The following is a 20,905-nucleotide window of genomic DNA, read 5'->3' on the forward strand; positions in this document are numbered from 1 at the left end:
CTCACACATGCATTTCATAGGTATCTTGATATTTTACAAAACATTATTTTCACAGAGTAAGTAGACTACATTTGTAAACACGATTTAATCGACAGAGCGAAACTCCCTCAGCTTATGAACTCGTGTAAGCACGTGATATGCACATATGAGGTTGGTACGTCCGCATTCCATGTGTCTCCTATATGACCTTCTTGAGGTCGTCTGGTCTCATGTCACTGTCTTCCCGTGAGTCTGTTTATGTCAATGAATTGGAAAGCTTTATTCCTGAAGTATGTGTGATTATACATTTCCAGGTAAAATCTCGATATCGGGTGTTGACATATCATCGGCATGCACGTGTACTATTGTTTACCAGGGGCCTGTTCGTTTATGCGGACCAACCGGTTTGACGGTTTATAAATGTAACAATTTCGGGTATAAATCCTGGCGGACCTGCAAATGTGTATGCAAGCCTTGCAAGGCTCGCATGAAAGCAGCATCATATTACTAGGTGCTTCCATATTTAATAAACGAACAACAGTGGTCCGATCGGTTTGACCGTTTAAAAGCAAACGGCCCAGGTGTTATTATAATTTGCACTACGATATTGAATGCCCGATACGCAATACGGAAATGACGACACGGTGTACATGCACATTTCGATCAAGATAATTGAGTCCGAGCTGTACTTTTTCCGGAAGTACGTCACGAAAATGGACGCTGATGACGATGTGTGGAGCCACCTTAAGGAAGACCCAACTTCATATCATGATTATAATGTATACTAAGTTTCAAAGAGATCGGTCGAAAAATGTAGGAGGAGACTAACAAAAGTTTACGCCGGCCGGACAACACCATACCATAATACTCCTGTCAAATTTGACGGGCGTATAAAAACTAGATGAAAACCTGTCATTCATTAAGCAAATATGACCTGGTTACCATGGCAGCCAAAATTGAAAACACAAATAAATGTTTACATAATAGTACTGGGGAAGTATTCAAAATTAAAGAAACATTCGTTTGAAAGTTCTATAGCAAATTTTTAATTTTGACAGATTTGGGGGCCAAAAAGGGCCCAAACCATACATAGTCCTTTGAAATTTCTAAAAAAAAAAATAGGTATAAATTATATAATAAAATAAAATATGAATCCATCAAATTATACTTTTGCAACAAGAGGAACATAGGCTGTGATTGTCACCTTAGTGGTATTTATCAGCCTTAACAGTTACCAGAGTTGTAGATGAGTTAGTAATGAAATGAACACAACTACATGATAAAAGTATCTACACAAGAAGACTATCTGATTGTAGCATTTCTGGTTTAATGAAGTCAGATTACAGATAAATCAACCCATTAGAACTTGAGTTTAAGTTTGAAATAGGTTTTAAGATGGTGTCATAACCGCACTCTGTTAGGACCATCAGATAGAATCCCCAACAAGTTAAATTTGGCACTGAAGTTTAAAATTGTTTTTAAAATAGTGGTTTGGGCAGTCATAATAGTTTTCTGATCAATCCAAAAAATAACAACACTTCCCTCAGCACATAATTTGATATTTAAAATGAACAAAGGACCACAACCCTGCTTAAAATAAACACAAGACCTGATTTCACTGTAATACTTGGCGATTCCAAGAGGTTCTTTGCATACAAAATTTGGCATTCACAGAAGACGGAGAATATGAGATATGTCTAGAGTGAATGACAGACGGACTGACTGAATAGTGAAAACATATAGTCAACAGCAGTAGTAACAGTGAGGAAATATAACTAATAATTACAGACCTGAAATCATGGCTTATCACAGTAGAATAACAAAGTTCTACCACCCAGTGATGGCACTTCCTTGTTATTACAAGCAAGAGCTACGGGTAACGTACCTGGTCTGTTACATCGTACACTACTATAATACCATGGGCACCTCGGTAGTAGCTGGATGTAATTGTTCGGAATCTTTCTTGACCTGCTGTGTCCCACTGTTGAAAAAATAATTTATCAAAATTTAAAAACACGAAGAACACAAATTGTTGACAAAGGTAATAATTGCCTACAACGCCTTTTTAACGAAATATGTACCTGTAAATATAGCTGATGATTTCAAATTGACCATTGGATGTCTGGCCATAAAAGAGTTTCCTTTATTTTCCCCTTTGCCCCAAGGAGGTCAAACCCTTCATTTACACAAAATTAAGTCCAATTTTCCTATAGATGATCTAGAGCAAACTTTGTGATAATCCTTCTAAATCTAGTCATACAGAAGGAGCAAGCTTTTAAAAGATTTACCTCTATTTCCCCTATTGGGCTCTGTCCCATCCACTGCTCCCAGGGGGACAAACATCCTCTTTCCCTAATGATGCTCTAGATCCCATTTCGTTCAAATCTCTTCATTCATACAGAAGGAGAATGCCTTTACTCTATTTCCCTCCACTGGTTTAGAGGGAGAATATTTTTGAAGATGAACCCCTTTTCCCCTACTGTGCCATACAAGTATGCCCCAAAAGAGGACCATAACCTCTGCTTATACAAATTAAGAACATTTTGGCCAAGGATGCTCGAAACCAAATTTGGTCACTAGTGATGTAAAGGAAAAAGTTCACGGACGATAGACAATGCACTAACAGCATACAAATCTACATCCTAGCAGCTTTATGTTATGACTTTGCCTGATGAGTGACTTTTAGTTTGGTTGGTATCTGCCAAGTGCTCCTCATAAACAGTTGGTAAATGAGAAAATGAATTTTCACCGGTTTTATTATACTTACAATCTGTAACTTGATTGTTTTTCCATCTAGTTCTATTGTTCGTATTTTCTGAAACAAAAAAAGTTTCCATTACTAACGGCTATATAATTTTGTTCTATCTTTTAATTTCTAAATTAGAAAATTTGACATTTAACACTGAAAAACACTCCCAATCCATCTAATTTTTGATGAAACTCTCTGAAGCCTGTTTAAAAATCCGAAGTAATTACAAGTATTTCTGTTTTTAAATATTTGTGTTCACACAAGAACTGTGTTATTATATACTTATTACAGTTTACAAAGGCATCCATACATTTGAAAATGCTTTACTTTGCCAAACATTTTGTTTATCGTTGTTAAGAAATCTGCACTTGTACTTACGAAATCTACACCAATTGTACTGATGTAACTTTCTGTGTAGGTGTCATCCTGCAACGGAAAAGTTCAATAGTAAGCATAACTGAAAGAAACTGCCATCATTTTAAATACAAAAATTCTGAGATATTCCTACTACAAAAATTCCATAAACGTTGATGTGTTGCCTGCCCAAGCTTGACCTACGATAAAATTTGCAATGCATAATATTATCTGCTCATCATGATGTACATTTTTATTACAATTTACTGCATACAATTTCAAGATTTTTCTTTTGGCCTTACAGCTGTCACTCCTCTCTACACGAGTCCGAATTTTATTATACTAGTGTATCAATATATAACATGAACAGAGGATGAATATGTATTACCAATTTGTATTATTGTTGTCATAAATGATAAATAAACAGAATACATACAGCAAATCGTAAAAGTAGACAGGACTTTCCAACACCTGAGTCTCCAATCAGCAGAAGTTTAAACAAGTAGTCACTGAAAACAGAAAAAGTGAGATTTAGCAAATACTTGTACAAGTTCGCACAAAAACCACTGAACAATTAGTCTCTGTTTACCTTACCCAATTAACATCCAGTTTGTTCCCACTGTCGACTGAAGTGTAATTTAATTCTAGCTTGCTATATCATAGTAATGGCTGACAATAAGAGATAAACCTCTTAGTGTTTCAACAACTAATTATAATTTGATCTGAAATTAGCTCGGACACAATACTGAGGATCTCTACTATATTTCCAGTTCATGATGTTGGAATTGGAATGAATTTGATATTCATTAACCCTATGCTCATGTTTATCCAAATCATTTGCCTTAAATTTTTGTGAAATTTTGTTATTCCTTGAGGGGCGACAGGTTATAATACGTTACATATCAACAATTTATGTGGCGCTATTAATTACACCACAGACTACATAAACTTGATAAAGTTGTAAATTGTGATTTCAGAACAAATGTTACAGTTCTTCTATATAGTTCCGTTCGTTATAGTTATACATGAACCAAAACTTACAATATGTACTTACAGACTTCGAGAATATGAATACTCTGAGGAAGGATAAAGTCCCATATCTTCTTATTCACAAATTGGCAATTGTAATACTACAGCCTTATTTAGCAGAACTGCGTTCTGATTATACATTGTACACTGTATTAGTTGAAAACATTTCAGTGTTATCAGTTAGAATTATATAGGGTATGATAATATCTGATGACATGGCATTTCAATGACAAAGAATCTATATATAACTATGATATTTAATAATCAATTGCATTTGACCATGGAAAATACCAATATTCAGCATGAAGAAAGTAGTCCATGAGAAAAAAGAATATTGAGTATAGCTCATTGCTTGCATCACAAAATGATCTTAAATGAAAAGAGAAAAAAGCCCTGCATGTGCCTTCTTTAGGATGGAAACTCCAGACTATCCAAAATTGACTCGTATTTGCAGGACTTCTTTGTATGTTATGGTTCATTGTACTTCACCTGTACTTTCACTTTTCTAGGCTCTAAACAAATTACTGGTAAATATTTTTTGGGGGATTTCACCTTTGTTACAGAAAATCGCTAAACATATAATGTTCATTATAAATAACTTTCGGTTATTTACCTTTTAGCTGCTTCTTATCTAACTCTAAGTTTGGATGCTCCGGGACCCAATCATAAATGGTTTTGTTAGAGGGAATAGTAAAATAATTTTGAAAAATGAGTGTTGATTGTAGAGGATGATTGCAAATTAAAGTTTGAAGGTTTTAGAATCTGTTGAAGACACCAGTATCCTGTGGGTCAGACCCGGATTTGGAGGCATATAAAGTACACTTTGTTTTCTGACAGATATGTTGTAACCTGCATTTTAGTAGATGGTGATTTGCATCGATTGGTTGTTTGATATGCAAAAACATTTTTACTGGTTATCATCCACACCAGAGTTTTAAAAACTTAACAGATCTGTAGTTTTGAACAGTTTTGTAGTTTTAATCCATTAATGTCTGGGTTTTTTGCATTGCATGGAAGGAGCCTACTACTTTGTCTATTACTGCTGTAAACTGTTTCTGTCCATAGACACACAACTGTCAAAATTGTTGCAAGATAAAGCCTTTTGTAGACCCTTAAATTATCATTTATCAAAATAATTATTTTTGTGCATGTATATATCTTGCCAAACAAGTTTATTTTCATGTGCGATTGGTTTAGGTATACATGACTCATGATGGGGAACACTGTTGAAGATTAACAATTTGACCTAGAACGGTTTTGAAGGGAATAATTATCTAAACTCCAACTATCAAAAATAGTTCCCATATGATTTACATTAACATCATTTTTGCAGGGTTACATCATGATCATGACATTTGTGTATTCAGTCTTGAACCATTGTGTAATTAAACACTCAGTCACTATCCATAACAATAGAGATGACTCTCTACAGGTTAAGTGACAGGTCTATTGTTTGTCAGAGAGCCAAGTGCCGGTTGACTAATGATTATATGGTTTAATTGCGACTTTTACAAAACAATATATATTGCTTGTTATATTTATATCAATGTGACGATGCAAGTGTGACAGAACTAGGGGAAATGTCTTTTAAGAAAATGTCACAAAAGTAGACATGATATTAAGTGGTATATACTATATATTTTGTATATGGTATTCGACCTATCTTATTTTACATGTAGAACATAAAAAATACTCAAAATGGTGACAGATTTAGTGATACAACGTAATTAGTCCTAGGGGGTGTTACTGTACTGTCTGAAGTATACGCACACAGATGACTTGCAAAGTAATAGTCAAATAAAACATGAATGAATGGTCTAAACATGCATTTTATATCAGGAAAATAGTAAGATTTTTACGACAGGGAAATATTTTCAGTCGTCAAACGCCCAATCGTCATATTCTACGCAGATATCCGCGATCATATAACCTATCAGCATGACCAGACACTACTGTAATGAACACGTCAAGACATGGCAACATGTACGGTTACTTATAGACAAGATAGATAACAAAACGCCATTTGAACACAAACATGTTAAGAAATCACAAAACTATGACACATAAGGTCAAAAAAGGGAGATTTCAAGGGTAGAAAACACATGCGATGCACTGACAGCTGACTGGAAAGTATGACTGAGAGTCGCCATTGGCAATCGTACGTGATGACGTATCAATTTTCCTAGGCAATATTTGTATTATTTTCTCATACTTACTACTCGGGATTCATTGTGGACATACTCTAGTGACCGAGAATGTGAATTAGAACGATCAGAATCCCTTGTATGTGCTGAAATGAAGAGAAATTAGCACCCTATCACGATAGGCTTTGAACCAAAATGGCTTCCTTCTTCCGATTTTTGCGACTGCTCAGTGAGGGGTGGGCATATTTTGCATATGACGTCATTGCCCAACGTGGCATCACGAGATCTCGACTTCCGGTTTGAGTTAGTTTGTGAAATCAGTGTTTTTATTCTGTAATCATACACAGGTCAAAGTACATAAATAAAATGCACAATAACATAGTGACAGTGAAAAGAACACTGGTGTATCGTATGTTAATATAAAAGTGTATGATTTAAAGAGAAAAAATAGTAGTTTTAATTGTGTTGTCACCAGTTAAAATTAATAATCTAATGATATAAACTTTTTTATTTAACAACAATTATGAAACAAGTTATTTCAACTTATATATTATATTAATCACTCCTATTGGCCCGGATGTTAGCGTGTGTGTGTGTGGGGGGGGGGGGGGGGGGGTCATAATTAGTGTGGAAACCGGATCCGGAGTACCCGGGAAAAAATCACGTAGTCGGGCAAGTTACCCCAACCTTTTCACGTCCGATCGGGGAATCGAACCCCGGTCGCCTTGGTGAAAGGCATGTGCGCTTTCCACTGCAACACCCGACCACCCATAATAATATAATAGGAAAATAGGCAAGCTACGAAATTGAAATGTGCGATAGTTTGCAAAACTGACTAACTGAATTGCTAAATTGCTGATGTGGCATCGTTGAAAGCTAGTTCAAGCTTGTGGTGATGCATCATTGTTATTTCGTTCACACGCGACTTACTTTTCCGGTTGCGCACTTATTATTTCCTTAATCACAATAGTGTAGCAATGTCTATAGTAATAATGGGATTTTTTTAAAACAATTCCACTCGTTTGTTCACATACATATAGATAAAAGGGTTGAGCCCTTCCGTAGTGGAGTTTGCATAAAAAGAACCTCAAACACCATATGTTTTTAGTTGAGTCACTTGATGTTAAGCATGGTATTGGAATGGTAGATCCAGTTTTAATACCAAAATGAGGGGTTAAATTTCCTCGGGTGATTTTTCCAGAACTTGTTTAGTCTTTCCTTGAAGCAGTTTAGGCTCGGTGATGAGACCACTTGCTCAGGCAACGAGTTCCACGGTTTAATAATGCGGTTGCTAAAGAAGTTTCATGTGATCAGCTTTTTGTAGGGCCTTTTAAACAGCTTCTTGGAGTGCCCCTTTGTAGATCTGTATTCGCAGTGTTGGAATAGTTTACCCTTATCAAGTTTGTCGATGTTATTGAGGATTCTGTACACTTTGATCATGTTTGCTCTCTCCCTCCTGTATTCCAGGGTTGGTAAACCGAGAATTCTTAAACGTTCAGTGTATGATTTGTAAGTTAGTGTTGGTACTCTTTTCCTTGTTCTTCGCTGGACTTTTTCAATTGTAATTTTGTCCTTGGTATGCTGAATGCCAAAGCATATATCATAAAAATTAAAATCTGCTAAATAAAACTCAGCATTTGATTCAAAATAGTGTATACATCGTATATATATCGTAATAATAGCGCTACAGAGCTAATGTTTCCATTACAACATATACGACTCTAAATAAAAATTCGTGTATTATCCACATTAGCTCGGTAGAGCTATTTCTGCGACAAACATGGGTATAATTATGAAACAAACAAAAACATGGCGTGCAAATAAAGATAGGCCAACATGGATATGAAATATAGATGAACTAATAAAATACACTACAGTTATATAAGATCGGTTGGTGTAAATATAACAATATATCTACAGGCACTAAAAGATTTAATGCTATAGGTATGGAGTGTGTCACAGGACAGGTGGTTGGGCCAGTTCCTACCTTCCTAGCCCTATAACATCAAAGCAAATTAGGTTATATAAAATTTACTAATCGCTTAGTATAATATCACTAGATTTCTAACAATTATCACAGCATTACGGGACTAAATTACAAAGTGGTAATACATGCGTTTTAAACGGATTTTTGATATCCATACAACTTTTAAATACGGTTTGGCATTTCGGACTGATGTGTAAAACTACCCATTTTGGCGTCGATGAGTCATATTTAAGACTTAATTAAGACGTCGTGCAATGCCTACACAAAATGAAAAGCGCGGTACCGCTTGAAGAAGTAACGCCTAACTGGTTCAACGTCAAATCTGGGGTGACGAAAGGAGGGATATTATCCACATTTTATACAAGATATTTTTAACGGATACTTATAAAAGCTAGAAGCCAGTACAATTGGTGTTTAGGCATATGAAATATTCATTGAATTTGAAAACTGTGTATCCCATCGATCAACTTATATTAATCACTCTTGTTGGCCCGGATGTTAGCACGCGGGGGTCTTAGTGTGGGAGGAAACCGAAGTACCCGGAGAAAACCGACGTGATCGGGCTGGTGACTAAGTAGTTTTTCACGTCCGATCGGGGAATCGAACCCCGGCCGCCTTGGTGAAAGGCAAGTATGCTATCCACTGCACCACCCGACCACCCAATAATACATTATTGACGTGACATTGGGTGATCGGGTGGCGCAGTAGATAGCTCACTCCTATTTCACTAAACGACCGGGGTTCAATTCCGGATCGCAACGTGAAAAGGTTAAGGTAAGATAACAGTGAGGCTAACCCCCATGGTGTGAGGATAGGGGGGTATCGATCGTCGGGAGGTATTCTGATGTTGCTGAACACTCGGGAAGCGTAATGTTTGTCAACTTAAGAGTAGTCTCCTCGGGTTCAGATCTCCTATCTTATCACAAGGTGATAAAATATTCTATTGGTTAATCACACAAAGTTTAATGACCTTTACTTTGTGACGCCACAAACGAAATCCCGTCAAAACATCATTTGATTATGACGATCTTCAGGGGCGTTTCTAGGATATTTGAAAGAGAATCAAATCTTTTTGTACCTTTTTTTTTTGCTAAAAAACATAAAATAATTTTGAAATGCACTAATTATGTAACGGTTCCTGACTTAGGTTGGCGTTCGTTGCCGATCAGGCATAGGTACCTGTCCTGCAGTGTCGTCATCGCGTTGCACGTCTTGTTTGGTGCTGGATACATCCCATTTTACTTGACCTGATTTGGCGTGTATCTTCTCAGACGAGTTTCGATTCCACTTGGACAGTAGTTACGGCCGTACAAGAGTGTACCGTCGCGATGGAAAGCGTTCTCAAGACAACTGTTTCATTGAACGTCGTCCACTCGGCGGAAGTAGTGTGGTGGTCTAGGGAGGCATAACAGCGAATGCCAGAACGTCATTGATAGCAATAAGATCAGTGTACGCTATCGCGATGAGATCCTGCAACCCATCACGAACAAGTACACGTCGCACGCGGTGTGACGGATTTCAGGACTCATCAGAATGGGGTGAGATTTCTATTGTGTTATTTCGCATCTGCATTCCCCAGACATTTTTAAACAATCTTGTTGGATTCATATGTCGTTGGTGCAATGCGTGCATTACTGCTATCGCTGGACATATCCAATATTGATAATTTGAACTGACTCGGGATACACTATGTATTTGTTGTACCCTCGCGATAAAATGGGTGTTCTTTTGACAATTTTTACAGTTTTAAAAAAATGTTACTAAACGTTTTAAATTCTATTTTTTTCTAAAATCACACAAGAGTTTGCTGAGGTGAAGGTTTTCAAAATGATTTTGTTATTCGGTTCCCGAAAATTTGGATCTAATTTAAAAATTACAGACAGTAACTGTTTTTAAAACTACAACAGAGCCATGAGGCCTAGCGTCATGTTGTTTGGCTGACAGATCTCTCCGAAAGAGCCATGAGGCCTAGAGTCGCGTTGTTTGGCTGACAGATCTCTCCGAAAGAGCCATAAGGCACAGAGTCGCGTTGTTTGGCTAACAGATCTCTCCGAAAGAGCCATGAGGCCTAGAGTCATGTTGTTTGGCTGTATCTTAATTGGGGATGAGTGCTTTCTTTGTTCTATTACCCTATATTCAAGGTTTCAGAAGTCAGCAGTGTACACAAATTCAATTGATTTGGTTCTTAAGAACCATAAGGTCGGAAGCATTCAATGAATTCTCAAATAATTCTTTCCTGCATCGTGTGATTATCAATATACCTATATCATATGTACACGAACGGGTTGTCGGGTGGGGTTCGATACCGGGCGTGAAAATGCACGGAGTCACCTGCCCCACCACGTGGGTTTTCTCAGGGGCCTTCGGTTTCATCCCCCATTAAGAACCCCGCGCGCTAACAAGAGTTACTGATTAATATAATAAATTGATATAATTTGTTTCATGATTGTTGTAAAATTAAGTTTATATTTTGAACTGAACTCCGGATGTCCTCAAATTGTTGAGTATTACAGGCCATATGTACTTCTTACTTGTGATGGGGAGGAGCCAATCAAGTGACAGGCACCTGTGAATTAGAAAGCAACCCGACCACAGCATTTTGATGTGTTTATTTCACTTCAGTAAGTAGGTTAATAGCCATTTCTCAAAGTGAACTTTCATGCATATTCAATACGAGTCTACACACCGATCCAGTTTGTCTATAAGTGTATTGGACACAGTAACAGGTGTTGTCGGATTACACACGTGTTCATTGATCTGGCCTTGGGGTTCGTTCAAATTCACAAAACCCAAGTAGGTTTAGTTAGGGGAATCATAGTGCGAAAGGTTTATAAACGTTTTTTTACTCGCTATTTTTATCAGAATAACTTGTTGCAATTATGAGGTTCGATTAATTTGTTAAACAAAGTTGCAATACATACAAAAAATGTATGTCACAATATTTCTTCATGGAATGATAAGCAGCTGTAATGTACAACATTACACAGGACGGTAAACCATAATGTATCATTGGTAAACTACCGTATTTCTCATGGAATTTCGAATTTTTAATACTTCGTCAATATCGCTTTACTAAACACATTTGTAATTAACATAAAACAATAGGTCAAAGGGCCTTAACAGTTCACATGGAATTTTATTTTCAATTTAAATCGTGTTGAATATCATATACGTTTATCAAAAGAGTACTGAAAATATGAGTTGTAATAAGAATAAATTGCCTGGGGTTGGAAAGACAACAAAAGCACCAGCAATTTTGTAAATGGTTATGTGATGGGGATCTCAACCTTTTCCATGTTATGACTCCGGAACTCAGTACCTAAGAGTGGGACCGGACTCAAGAAGGAACCATGGTAGCATATATTATTTCAACTGTTGCCTGTTTTGACTCATGAAGTATAGGTAAGTCCCAATGGATGAGGCCAGACCCAAGAGCCAGTCATAGTAGCAAGTGTCTTCATGCCTTTAATTGTATACAAGTTCTTAGGTAGGGATTTGAACTATTTCCATGCAATGACCTCGGGAATAAGTACCCAGGGGCAAGGCCAGATCTAGGGCAAGTCTAGTAGCACGAGAAATAAGTGCATTTCTCTTCATGCCTGGTAATTGCATATGTGGTCACAGGCTGGACGGTTCTGAACTGTTTCCAAGTTATGACATTGGGAGTAATCTCAGGACTGAGTTGGACCCATTTCAGACCAAATATGGTATGAATCTGTGCAGTTGTTCAAGAGTAGTAGGATGTTAAAAAGGAAAAGGTCTAATTTCTTCCTATTATGCCACGCGTCCCTGGTCCCAGGCATTGTACAAACTTCTTTTTACAAAATTTGATCACCTTGCCCCAGCCAAGTTTCAGACTAACCATGGTAACAATTTGTGAATTCATAGGAGAAGTAGTCTTGCCTTACTGCTCCACAGCCTTCTATTATAAAAGTTTAATTCTATTGTCCCAAGGACGCAACATAACAAATTTGGTGGAGATCTGTACATTTCTAATGCTTGGGGAAATCAAAAGGCCCTCTGGGCCTCTTTCGCTCACCTGGATATTTAAGCAGTCAAAGCAAACTATTAAATAAATATTATAGTATACTACCTTGTTTTATCTGTGATTTAGACAATACCTGTGACAATGAGGACACAGGTGACCTTGTTTTATCTGTGGCTTAAGACAATACTTGTGACCTACCTTACCAGTGACTACCCAAGAAGCAACCAGCCAAATAATATGATTCTATGCATTTTCGATTATTCAGAGGAAGTTGTTTGATAAGTTTTACATATTTGACCCCAGTGACCTTGAACATGAGTCAATGTCATTTTTGTTCTCAATTGTTTGGGATTTTACCAACGAAGCTACCAGCCACATATTAAGTTCTATACCTTTCAGTTCTGACACATTTGACCCCTGTGACCTTGAAAGTAGGTCAAGGTCATTTTTCGTTCTCAAACTTGGATGGGCTTTTAACAATGAAGCTACCAGCCACATATTAAGATTCTATACCTTTCAGTTCTTCAGAAGTTGTTTTAAGTATTTGACACTTTTGACCCGTGACCTTGAAAGTAGGTCAAGGTCATTTTTGTTCTCCAACTATGTTGAGCTCTAACAAACAAAGCTATCACCCAAATATCATGTTTCTAGGCCAGTCCATTCTTCAGAAGAAGTTGTTCAAAGGAAAAGTTGCGGACGACGGACGGACGACAGACGCCACACCATTGCATAAGCTCAATAGCCCTTTGGGCTAACAAAATGAGAAGATAAGCTGAAAACATGTTTTTTTTGTTTTGCATTTTTATTTGATTAAGAATAAATAGGTTAACAGTCTATGTCTTTGGTGCTCCAAAAGCATCTGGCATTCTTTCTATGGTGTACCTGAAAAAAAAATCAATTCTATAACTGTTTGAAAATGTATGTAGAATTGTCTTCAATTCTGTGTGTTTTAAGTAGTCAACTATGAAATTTTAACAGTAGAGATAACAACCTCCATTTGAAGATTATTTCTTGCAAATGGCATTCAAAATACAAAACACAATTTTCTAATGTGGAGCTTGAAATATATCAGTGGCATCAATTTTTAAAACATGTGAGAATTGAAAGTTCCAAACAAGCCATTTACATCATAAATTGACATGTCGATATATCAGTGATGGGGAACCTCATATCTAATAAATAAAAGTCACTTTAAAAGTGTTTTAAGATGGAATTATTTGATGTTCACAAACGAAGTTATAACTGCTTAATTTTTTACATCAGTTTGTAAACTTGAAAAGCACACAAATTTAAATGGTACTTGCCAGTTTTCAAACAAAGCTTATATACACCAATGTTTTATGCTGTTGATTGTGAAAATGGAAAAGGAAGCAAAAAGGAAAAGGAAGCAAACATCTTTCTACAGCTTATCTGATTTGTGTTTGTTTAACATGCAATTAAAATATTTGCCACTATGTAATTAACAGTCTGTTTCAAAAATCCTACAACAGTATCAATGCTACCAGGGAAATCAAACACAGGTAAGTGTTCAGGAAAATGTTTAACTAGGAACCTTCCTTACTTGTAATGATAATGTGACATTTCTCACCTGTGACAATGAGGACACATGTAACCATGTTTTATCTGTGACTAAAACAATACCTGTGACCTACCTTACCTGTGACAATGAGGACACATGTAACCATGTTTTATCTGTGACTAAAACAATTCCTGTGACCTACCTTACCTGTGACAATGAGGACACATGCGACCTTGTTTTATCTGTGATTTAGACAATACCTGGGATCTACCTTACCTGTGACAATGAGGACACATGCGACCTTGTTTTATCTGTGATTTAGACAATTCCTGTGATCTACCTTACCTGTGACAATGAGGACACATGTGAACATGTTTTATCTGTGATTTAGACAATACCTGTGATCTACCTTACCTGTGACAATGAGGACACATGTGACTATGTTTTATCTGTGATTTAGACAATACCTGTGATCTACCTTACCAGTGACAATGAGGACACAGGTGACCTTGTTTTATCTGTGGCTTAAGACAATACCTGTGACCTACCTTACCTGTGACAATAAGGACACATGTGACCATGTTTTATCTGTGATTTAGACAATACCTATGACCTACCTTACCAGTGACAATGAGGACACATGTGACCTTGTTTTATCTGTGATTTAGACAATACCTGTGACCTACCTTACCAGTGACAATGAGGACACATGTGACCATGTTTTATCTGTGATTTAGACAATACCTGTAACCTACCTTACCTGTGACAATAAGGACACATGTGACCATGTTTTATCTGTGATTTAGACAATACCTGTGACCTACCTTACCAGTGACAATGAGGACAATGAGGACACAGGTGACCTTGTTTTATCTGTGGCTTAAGACAATACCTGTGACCTACCTTACCTGTGACATTGAGGACACATGTGACCATGTTTTATCTGTAACTAAAACAATACCTGTGAGCTTTATTACCGGTTAGTTTTTTTTACCTGTGACAATGAGGAAACAGGTGACCTTGTTTTATCTGTGACTTAGAGAATACCTGTGACCTACCTTACCTGTGACAATGAGGACACATGTGACCATGTTTTATCTGTAACTAAAACAATACCTGTGAGCTTTATTACAGGTTAGCTTTTTTTACCTGTGACAATGAGGAAACAGGTGACCTTGTTTTATCTGTGACTTAGAGAATACCTGTGACCTACCTTACCTGTAACAATGATGACACATGTGACTTTGTTCTATCTGTGACTAAGAGAATACCTGTGACCTACCTTACCTGTGACAATGAGAACACATGTGACATTGTTTATCTGTGACTAAAACAATACCTGTGACATTGATGACACATGTGACCTTGTTTTATCTGTGACTAAGACAACACCTGTGACTTTCTTACCTGCGCTGCTGTAGGAACATGAGGGGAACACCTGGGATTTTCCTTATCCTCCTCTTTAGATCTTTATCGCATGTTGCTACTATGTAACATTTGTGCTGGAAAAAAATGAAATGGTTATAATCAATTTTTTTAAGTCCGAGGTGCATATTCATACTCCTAAAAGTAGCACTAATTTGAATGGAATGTGCACGGTCTTAGAAAACTTATTTATACAAAGTTAGGCATTTGCCAATTCATATGCCTATTCCAGGTATATGTAAATACTAAGACAGAAGGGTTAGACAGGGGCACTTGCCATTGATATGCGATGGTATGATTTATGTGGTCCCAAAGAAAATAATTGTGGGTAGTGGAGTTAAAAAAAGTGCCTCTCTACCCCTTTCCCACCATATCTTTATTTTTGGAATAGCCATTAATACAAAATCAAAGAAAAATAAGTAAATAAATAAATAAATGAATTACACCCATTAAGTCCTTATAAAAAGGAACAAGTGGAAAAAAGGTAGAAGTTCTTTCTCAGATAAAAGATTCATATACAATGTACATGTATTGCATTTTGAAACATTTGGTACAATTTCATTAGAAAACCAAAAACATCTAAGGAATTATTAATTCAAACATTTTATTTTCTTGATCATGTGTCAAATCAAGCTGGAAATATCAATAAACCCTATGGTGGTTTGTTACATCTAGCTTAGGACCATACTACTCAAGTGTTATAGCTTTCTTGTAAATTATCCGACACATTATGTGAAATTAATAAGTAGTTTAATAACAACTCAATAATCAACAGGTACAGGAATACTGCTTACCTATGTAATCCTCTGTACCAGACAGCAGATACAGGTGATATCACTTACCTGGGTTATCCTCTGTAACAGACAGTAGATACAGGTGATATCACTTACCTGTGTTAGCCTCTGTACCAGACAGTAGATACAGGTGATATCACTTACCTGTGTTAGCCTCTGTACCAGACAGTAGATACAGGTGATATCACTTACCTATGTAATCCTCTGTACCAGACAGTAGATACAGATGATATCACTTACCTATGTTATCCTCTGTACCAGACAGTAGATACAAGTGACATTACTTACCTGTGTTATCCTCTGTACCAGGCAGTAGATACAGGTGATTTTACTAACCTGTGTTATCCTCTGTACCAGACAGCAGATACAAGTCACATTACTTACCTGTGTTATATCACTTACCTATGTTATCCTCTGTCCCAGACAGGAGAGAAAGGGGACAATTCTTTCCTGTGTTATCCTCTGTCCCAGACAGTAGATACAGATAATATTACTTACCTGTGTTATATCACTTACCTATGTAATCCTTTGTACCAGACAGTAGATAAGGGGATATCACTTACCTATGTAATCCTTTGTACCAGACAGCAGATACAAGTCACATTACTTACCTGTAATCCTCTGTACCAGACATTAGATACAGGTGATATTACTCCCCTATGTTATCCTCTGTATCAGAACCAGACAGTAGATACAAGTGACATTACTTACCTGTGTTATATCACTTACCTATGTAATCCTCTGTACCGGACAGAAGATAAAGGGGACATTATTTACCTGTGTTATCCTCTGTGCCAGACAGTAGATAAAGGGGGCGTTATCCTCTGTACCAGAAAGTAGATACAGGTGATATCACTTGCCTATGTTATCCTCTGTCCCAGACAGTAGATAAAGGGGGCGTTATCCTCTGTACCAGAAAGTAGATACAGATAATATTACTTACCTGTGTTATCTTCTGTACCAGACAGTAGGTACAGGTGATATCAGTTACCTGTGTTATCCTCTGTACAAGACAGCAGATACAAGTGACATTACTTTCCTGTGTTAACCTCTGTACCAGACAGTATATAAAGGGGACATTACTTATCTGGGTTATCCTCTGTACCAGGCAGCAGATACAGATGATATAACTTGCCTATGTAATCCTCTGTACCATACAGTAGATACAGGTGACATTACTTACCTGTGTTATATCACTTACCTATGTAATCCTTTGTACCAGACAGTAGATATAGGGGACAATACTTACCTGTGTTATCCTCTGTCCCAGACAGGAGAGAAAGGGGACAATTCTTTCCTGTGTTATCCTCTGTCCCAGACAGCAGATACAAGTGACATTCCTTACCTGTGTTATCCTCTGTGCCAGACAGTAGATAAAGGGACATTACTTATCTGGGTTATCCTCTGTAACAGACAGCTGATACAGGTGATATCACTTACCCGTGTTATCCTCTGTACCAAACAGTAGATACAGGTGACATTACTTACCTGTAATCCTCTGTACCAGACAATACATACAGGGGACATTATTTAACTATGTTATCCTCTGTACCAGGCAGTACCCCCAGGTGATTTTACTAACCTGAGTTATCATCTGTACCAGACAGTAGGTAAAGGTGATATCACTTACCTTTGTAATCCTCTGTACCAGACAGTAGATACAGGTGATATCACTTTCCTGTATTATCCTCTGTACCAGACAGTAGATACAGGTGATTTTACTTACCTGTGTTATCCTCTGTACCAGACAGCAGATACAGATGATATAACTTACCCATGTTATCCTCTGTACCAGACAGTAGATAAAGGGGACAATACTTACCTGTGTTATCCTCTGTACCAGACAGTAGATACAGGTGATTTTACTTACCTGTGTTATCCTGTGTACCAGACAGTAGGAACAGGTGAAATTGCTTACCTGTTCTGTTCCAGACAATAGGTACATGTAATGTTGCTTACCTGTGTTATCCTCTGTACCAGACAGTCATCAGCATATGTTCCTTTGTGCAGGCATGGCAGTCTCTTGAATCTTTCATCTTTTGCAATTCTGTATAATAGAAGAAAACAAAAATCAATAGAACATATATTGTCCTATTCCGTCTTTGCTTATTGCAGAGTTATCTTCTCTTGGAAGCAGGTATTTATTGTTACGTCATTGGTTTGTGTGAGAAAATTACGTTGCTTTCTCAAAAATTGATGACGTTACTCTCACAAACAAGTGACATAACAATCAATACCTGCTCCCACGAGAAGATAACTCTGCAATACGCAAAGACGGAATATGATTTAGGATGGGACAAAGGACCTATTTCAGCAGGTTCCTCTGTCAAACTGTGAAATGACTGACATCTTAGGGAATCAAAACTACACCTGATGGTTATTACAATTTTTCCACATATGGATGCTATTAACAATATCTCATATTTCATGTGATGACTTTGATTTGTTACAGGTAGAAATTAAAATATCAAGCTGTCAATACTTCTACAAATTCAGTACTGTTACAACTTCATCCATCTAACACAGTCCCCTTGTATTGAACATATACTTGTGAGCATCTCAAGTACCTATTGTACCTGAGAAAACAAGAGCCCAAGAGGCTAATTAAGCAAACATGAGAATATTTATTTCTAAATATTGGCTCTGTCTCAGCAACACTAGTCCCTCATTGGGTCCCTTCTTTCTTTCCCCATGAAGTGGGGTGGATTTTAAACATTAACTTCTATTTCCCCTATTGGGCCCCACTTCTCTACCCTGGCGCACACTCTCTGTTTATACAAAATTGAGTTCGCCGAAGAATGCTCTACACAAAATTATTTGTTAAAAAACCTGCAATTTCACTAAGGCAGAAGGATTTTAAAGATTTACCTCAATTGCTCCTATCGTGCCCCCACCCCCAAGTTTATTAAAACAAGAGGCCCAGGGGCCTTAATAGCTCACCTGGTATTTTATTTTTCAATTTAAAACCTGCTGAGTACCATTCAGGTTTATCAAAGGAGTACAAGTAACAAAGTTGCATCTTCCATTTATAAATATTCAATTCCCTTTGCCCAAAGATTCTCTAAAACAAGTTTGGTTAGGTTAAAATCCCTTCAACGGTACAGAAGGAGAAGGATCTTTAATGTTTTCCTCTATTTCCCCTAATGGGCCCCACTAATCTGCCCCAAAGAAGGGGAATCCACACACCTCAGTTTAAACAAAATTGATTCTTTTCTCCCTAAGCATGCTTCAGACTGCATTTGGTTTAAATCCCTTCACTTGTATAGTAGGAGAAAAAAAATCCTCTATTTCCCCTATTGGGCCCCGCTCCTATGCCGCCAGAAGGCCCACACCCTCCGTTTATACAAACTTGAGTCTCCTTTGTCCAAAGATGCTCTAGGACAAATTTGGTCAAAATCCTTCAATTGGTTGAGGAGAAGATTTTTAAAGATTTACCTATTTTCCCCTATTTGGCCCCGTCCCTCTGCCCCCAGGGGGACCATACCCTCCGTTCATACAAAACTGAGAACCCTTTGGCCAATGATGCTCCAGACCAAATTTGGTCAAAATCCCTTCATCGGTACAAAAGGAGAAGGATATTTGATGTTTTCCTCTATTTCCCCTAATGGGCCCCACCCATCTGCCCTTAGAAGGAGGCCCACACACCTCAGTTTATACAAAATTGATTCTTTTGTCCCTAATCATGCTTCAGACTGCATTTGGTTAAAATCCCTTCACTTGTATAGCAGGAGAAAAAAAATCCTCTATTTCCCCTATTGGGCCCCGCCCCTCCGCCCCCAGAGGGGCCACACCCTCCGTTTATACAAACTTGAGTCTTCTTTGTCCAAAGATGCTCTAGGACAAATTTGGTCAAAATCCTTCAATTGGTTGAGAAGAAGAACATTTTTAAAGATTTACCTTTTTTCCCCTTATTTAGCCCCGCCCCTCTGCCCCGAGGGGGGGCTATACCGTCCGTTTATACAAAACTGAGAACCCTTTGGCCAATGATGCTCCTGACCAAGCTTCAGACTGCATTTGGTTTAAATCCCTTCACTTGTATAGTAGGAGAGAAAAAATCCTCTACTTCCCCTATTTGGCCCCGCCCCTCTGCCCCCAAAGAGGCCACACCCTCCGTTTATACAAACTTGAGTCTCCTTTGTCCAAAGATGCTCTAGGACAAATTTGGTCAAAATCCTTCTATTGGTTGAGAAGAAGAAGATTTTTAAAGATTTGCCTATTTTCCCCCTATTTGGCCCCGCCCCTCTGCCCCCTGGGGAGTTATACCCTCCGTTTATACAAAACTGAGAACCCTTTGGCCAGTGATGCTCCTGACCAAATTTAGTCAAAATCCTCTGAGCCATTCAGGACAAGTAGCATTTTAAAGGAAAAAGTTGACGGATGCCAGACGACGGACGCTGCACCATGGGATAAGCTCACTTGGCCCTTCAGGCCAGGTGAGCTAAAAATTGAGCTCCCTCAAATCAAACTGAAGGAGAAGGGTTTATAACATTTATTACTTGTTTTTCCTATTGGGCCTGACCTTCTGCCCTAAGTCAGTAAGTGCGACCACGTCCCCCGTATATACATAAATGAGTCCCCTTTGCCCAAGGATGCTCTGGACCAAATTTGGTCCAAATCCCTCAAATCAAACAAAAAGAGAAGCTTTTTAAAGATTTACCTAAAGTTCCTATATTGGGCCCTGCCCCTCTGCCCTTATGGGGCAGAGGGGCAGGGGGGGACTCAAAATTGAGTCCCCTCTACTAAACAATGCTGTATAGCTTGAAACTCATAGAAGACAAGAGGCCCAAGGGCCTTAGCAGTCACCTGAGTTATATCAAAGGTACTGGTAGCTTTATTTTATTGTTTAGATGTGATGTGGAAATGAACATGTAAACTAATTAGTGAAATACATTACTTGTCATGTCATCAAAGGATAAGAATTTGAAAATATTAGTAAA

General features: G+C 37.8%; 2 protein-coding genes across 2 annotated transcripts in view; both read right to left on the reverse strand.

Annotated features, from left to right (window-relative positions):
- The window catches only part of LOC110459588 (ras-related protein Rab-1A), an 11,181-nt gene extending 4,667 nt beyond the window's left edge, over positions 1-6,514 (reverse strand). Inside the window, exons 1-5 of the mRNA XM_021511917.1 lie at positions 6,328-6,514; positions 3,519-3,591; positions 3,107-3,154; positions 2,747-2,794; positions 1,865-1,960 (exon numbers count right to left, since the gene is read on the reverse strand). Coding sequence (XP_021367592.1) covers positions 1,865-1,960; positions 2,747-2,794; positions 3,107-3,154; positions 3,519-3,591; positions 6,328-6,350 — 288 coding nt within the window. The 5' untranslated portion in view covers positions 6,351-6,514. The remainder of the gene's footprint in view (positions 1-1,864; positions 1,961-2,746; positions 2,795-3,106; positions 3,155-3,518; positions 3,592-6,327) is intronic.
- A 6,504-nt stretch (positions 6,515-13,018) lies between these two features.
- Positions 13,019-20,905, reverse strand: part of LOC110459591 (rRNA-processing protein FCF1 homolog) — a 13,243-nt gene continuing 5,356 nt past the window's right edge. The window contains exons 6-8 of the mRNA XM_021511921.1: positions 17,928-18,015; positions 15,157-15,251; positions 13,019-13,112 (exon numbers count right to left, since the gene is read on the reverse strand). Coding sequence (XP_021367596.1) covers positions 13,064-13,112; positions 15,157-15,251; positions 17,928-18,015 — 232 coding nt within the window. The 3' untranslated portion in view covers positions 13,019-13,063. The remainder of the gene's footprint in view (positions 13,113-15,156; positions 15,252-17,927; positions 18,016-20,905) is intronic.

Source organism: Mizuhopecten yessoensis, unplaced genomic scaffold (assembly GCF_002113885.1).
Source record: "Mizuhopecten yessoensis strain PY_sf001 unplaced genomic scaffold, ASM211388v2 scaffold10131, whole genome shotgun sequence".
In the NCBI taxonomy this organism is placed as follows: Eukaryota; Metazoa; Mollusca; class Bivalvia; order Pectinida; family Pectinidae; genus Mizuhopecten; species Mizuhopecten yessoensis.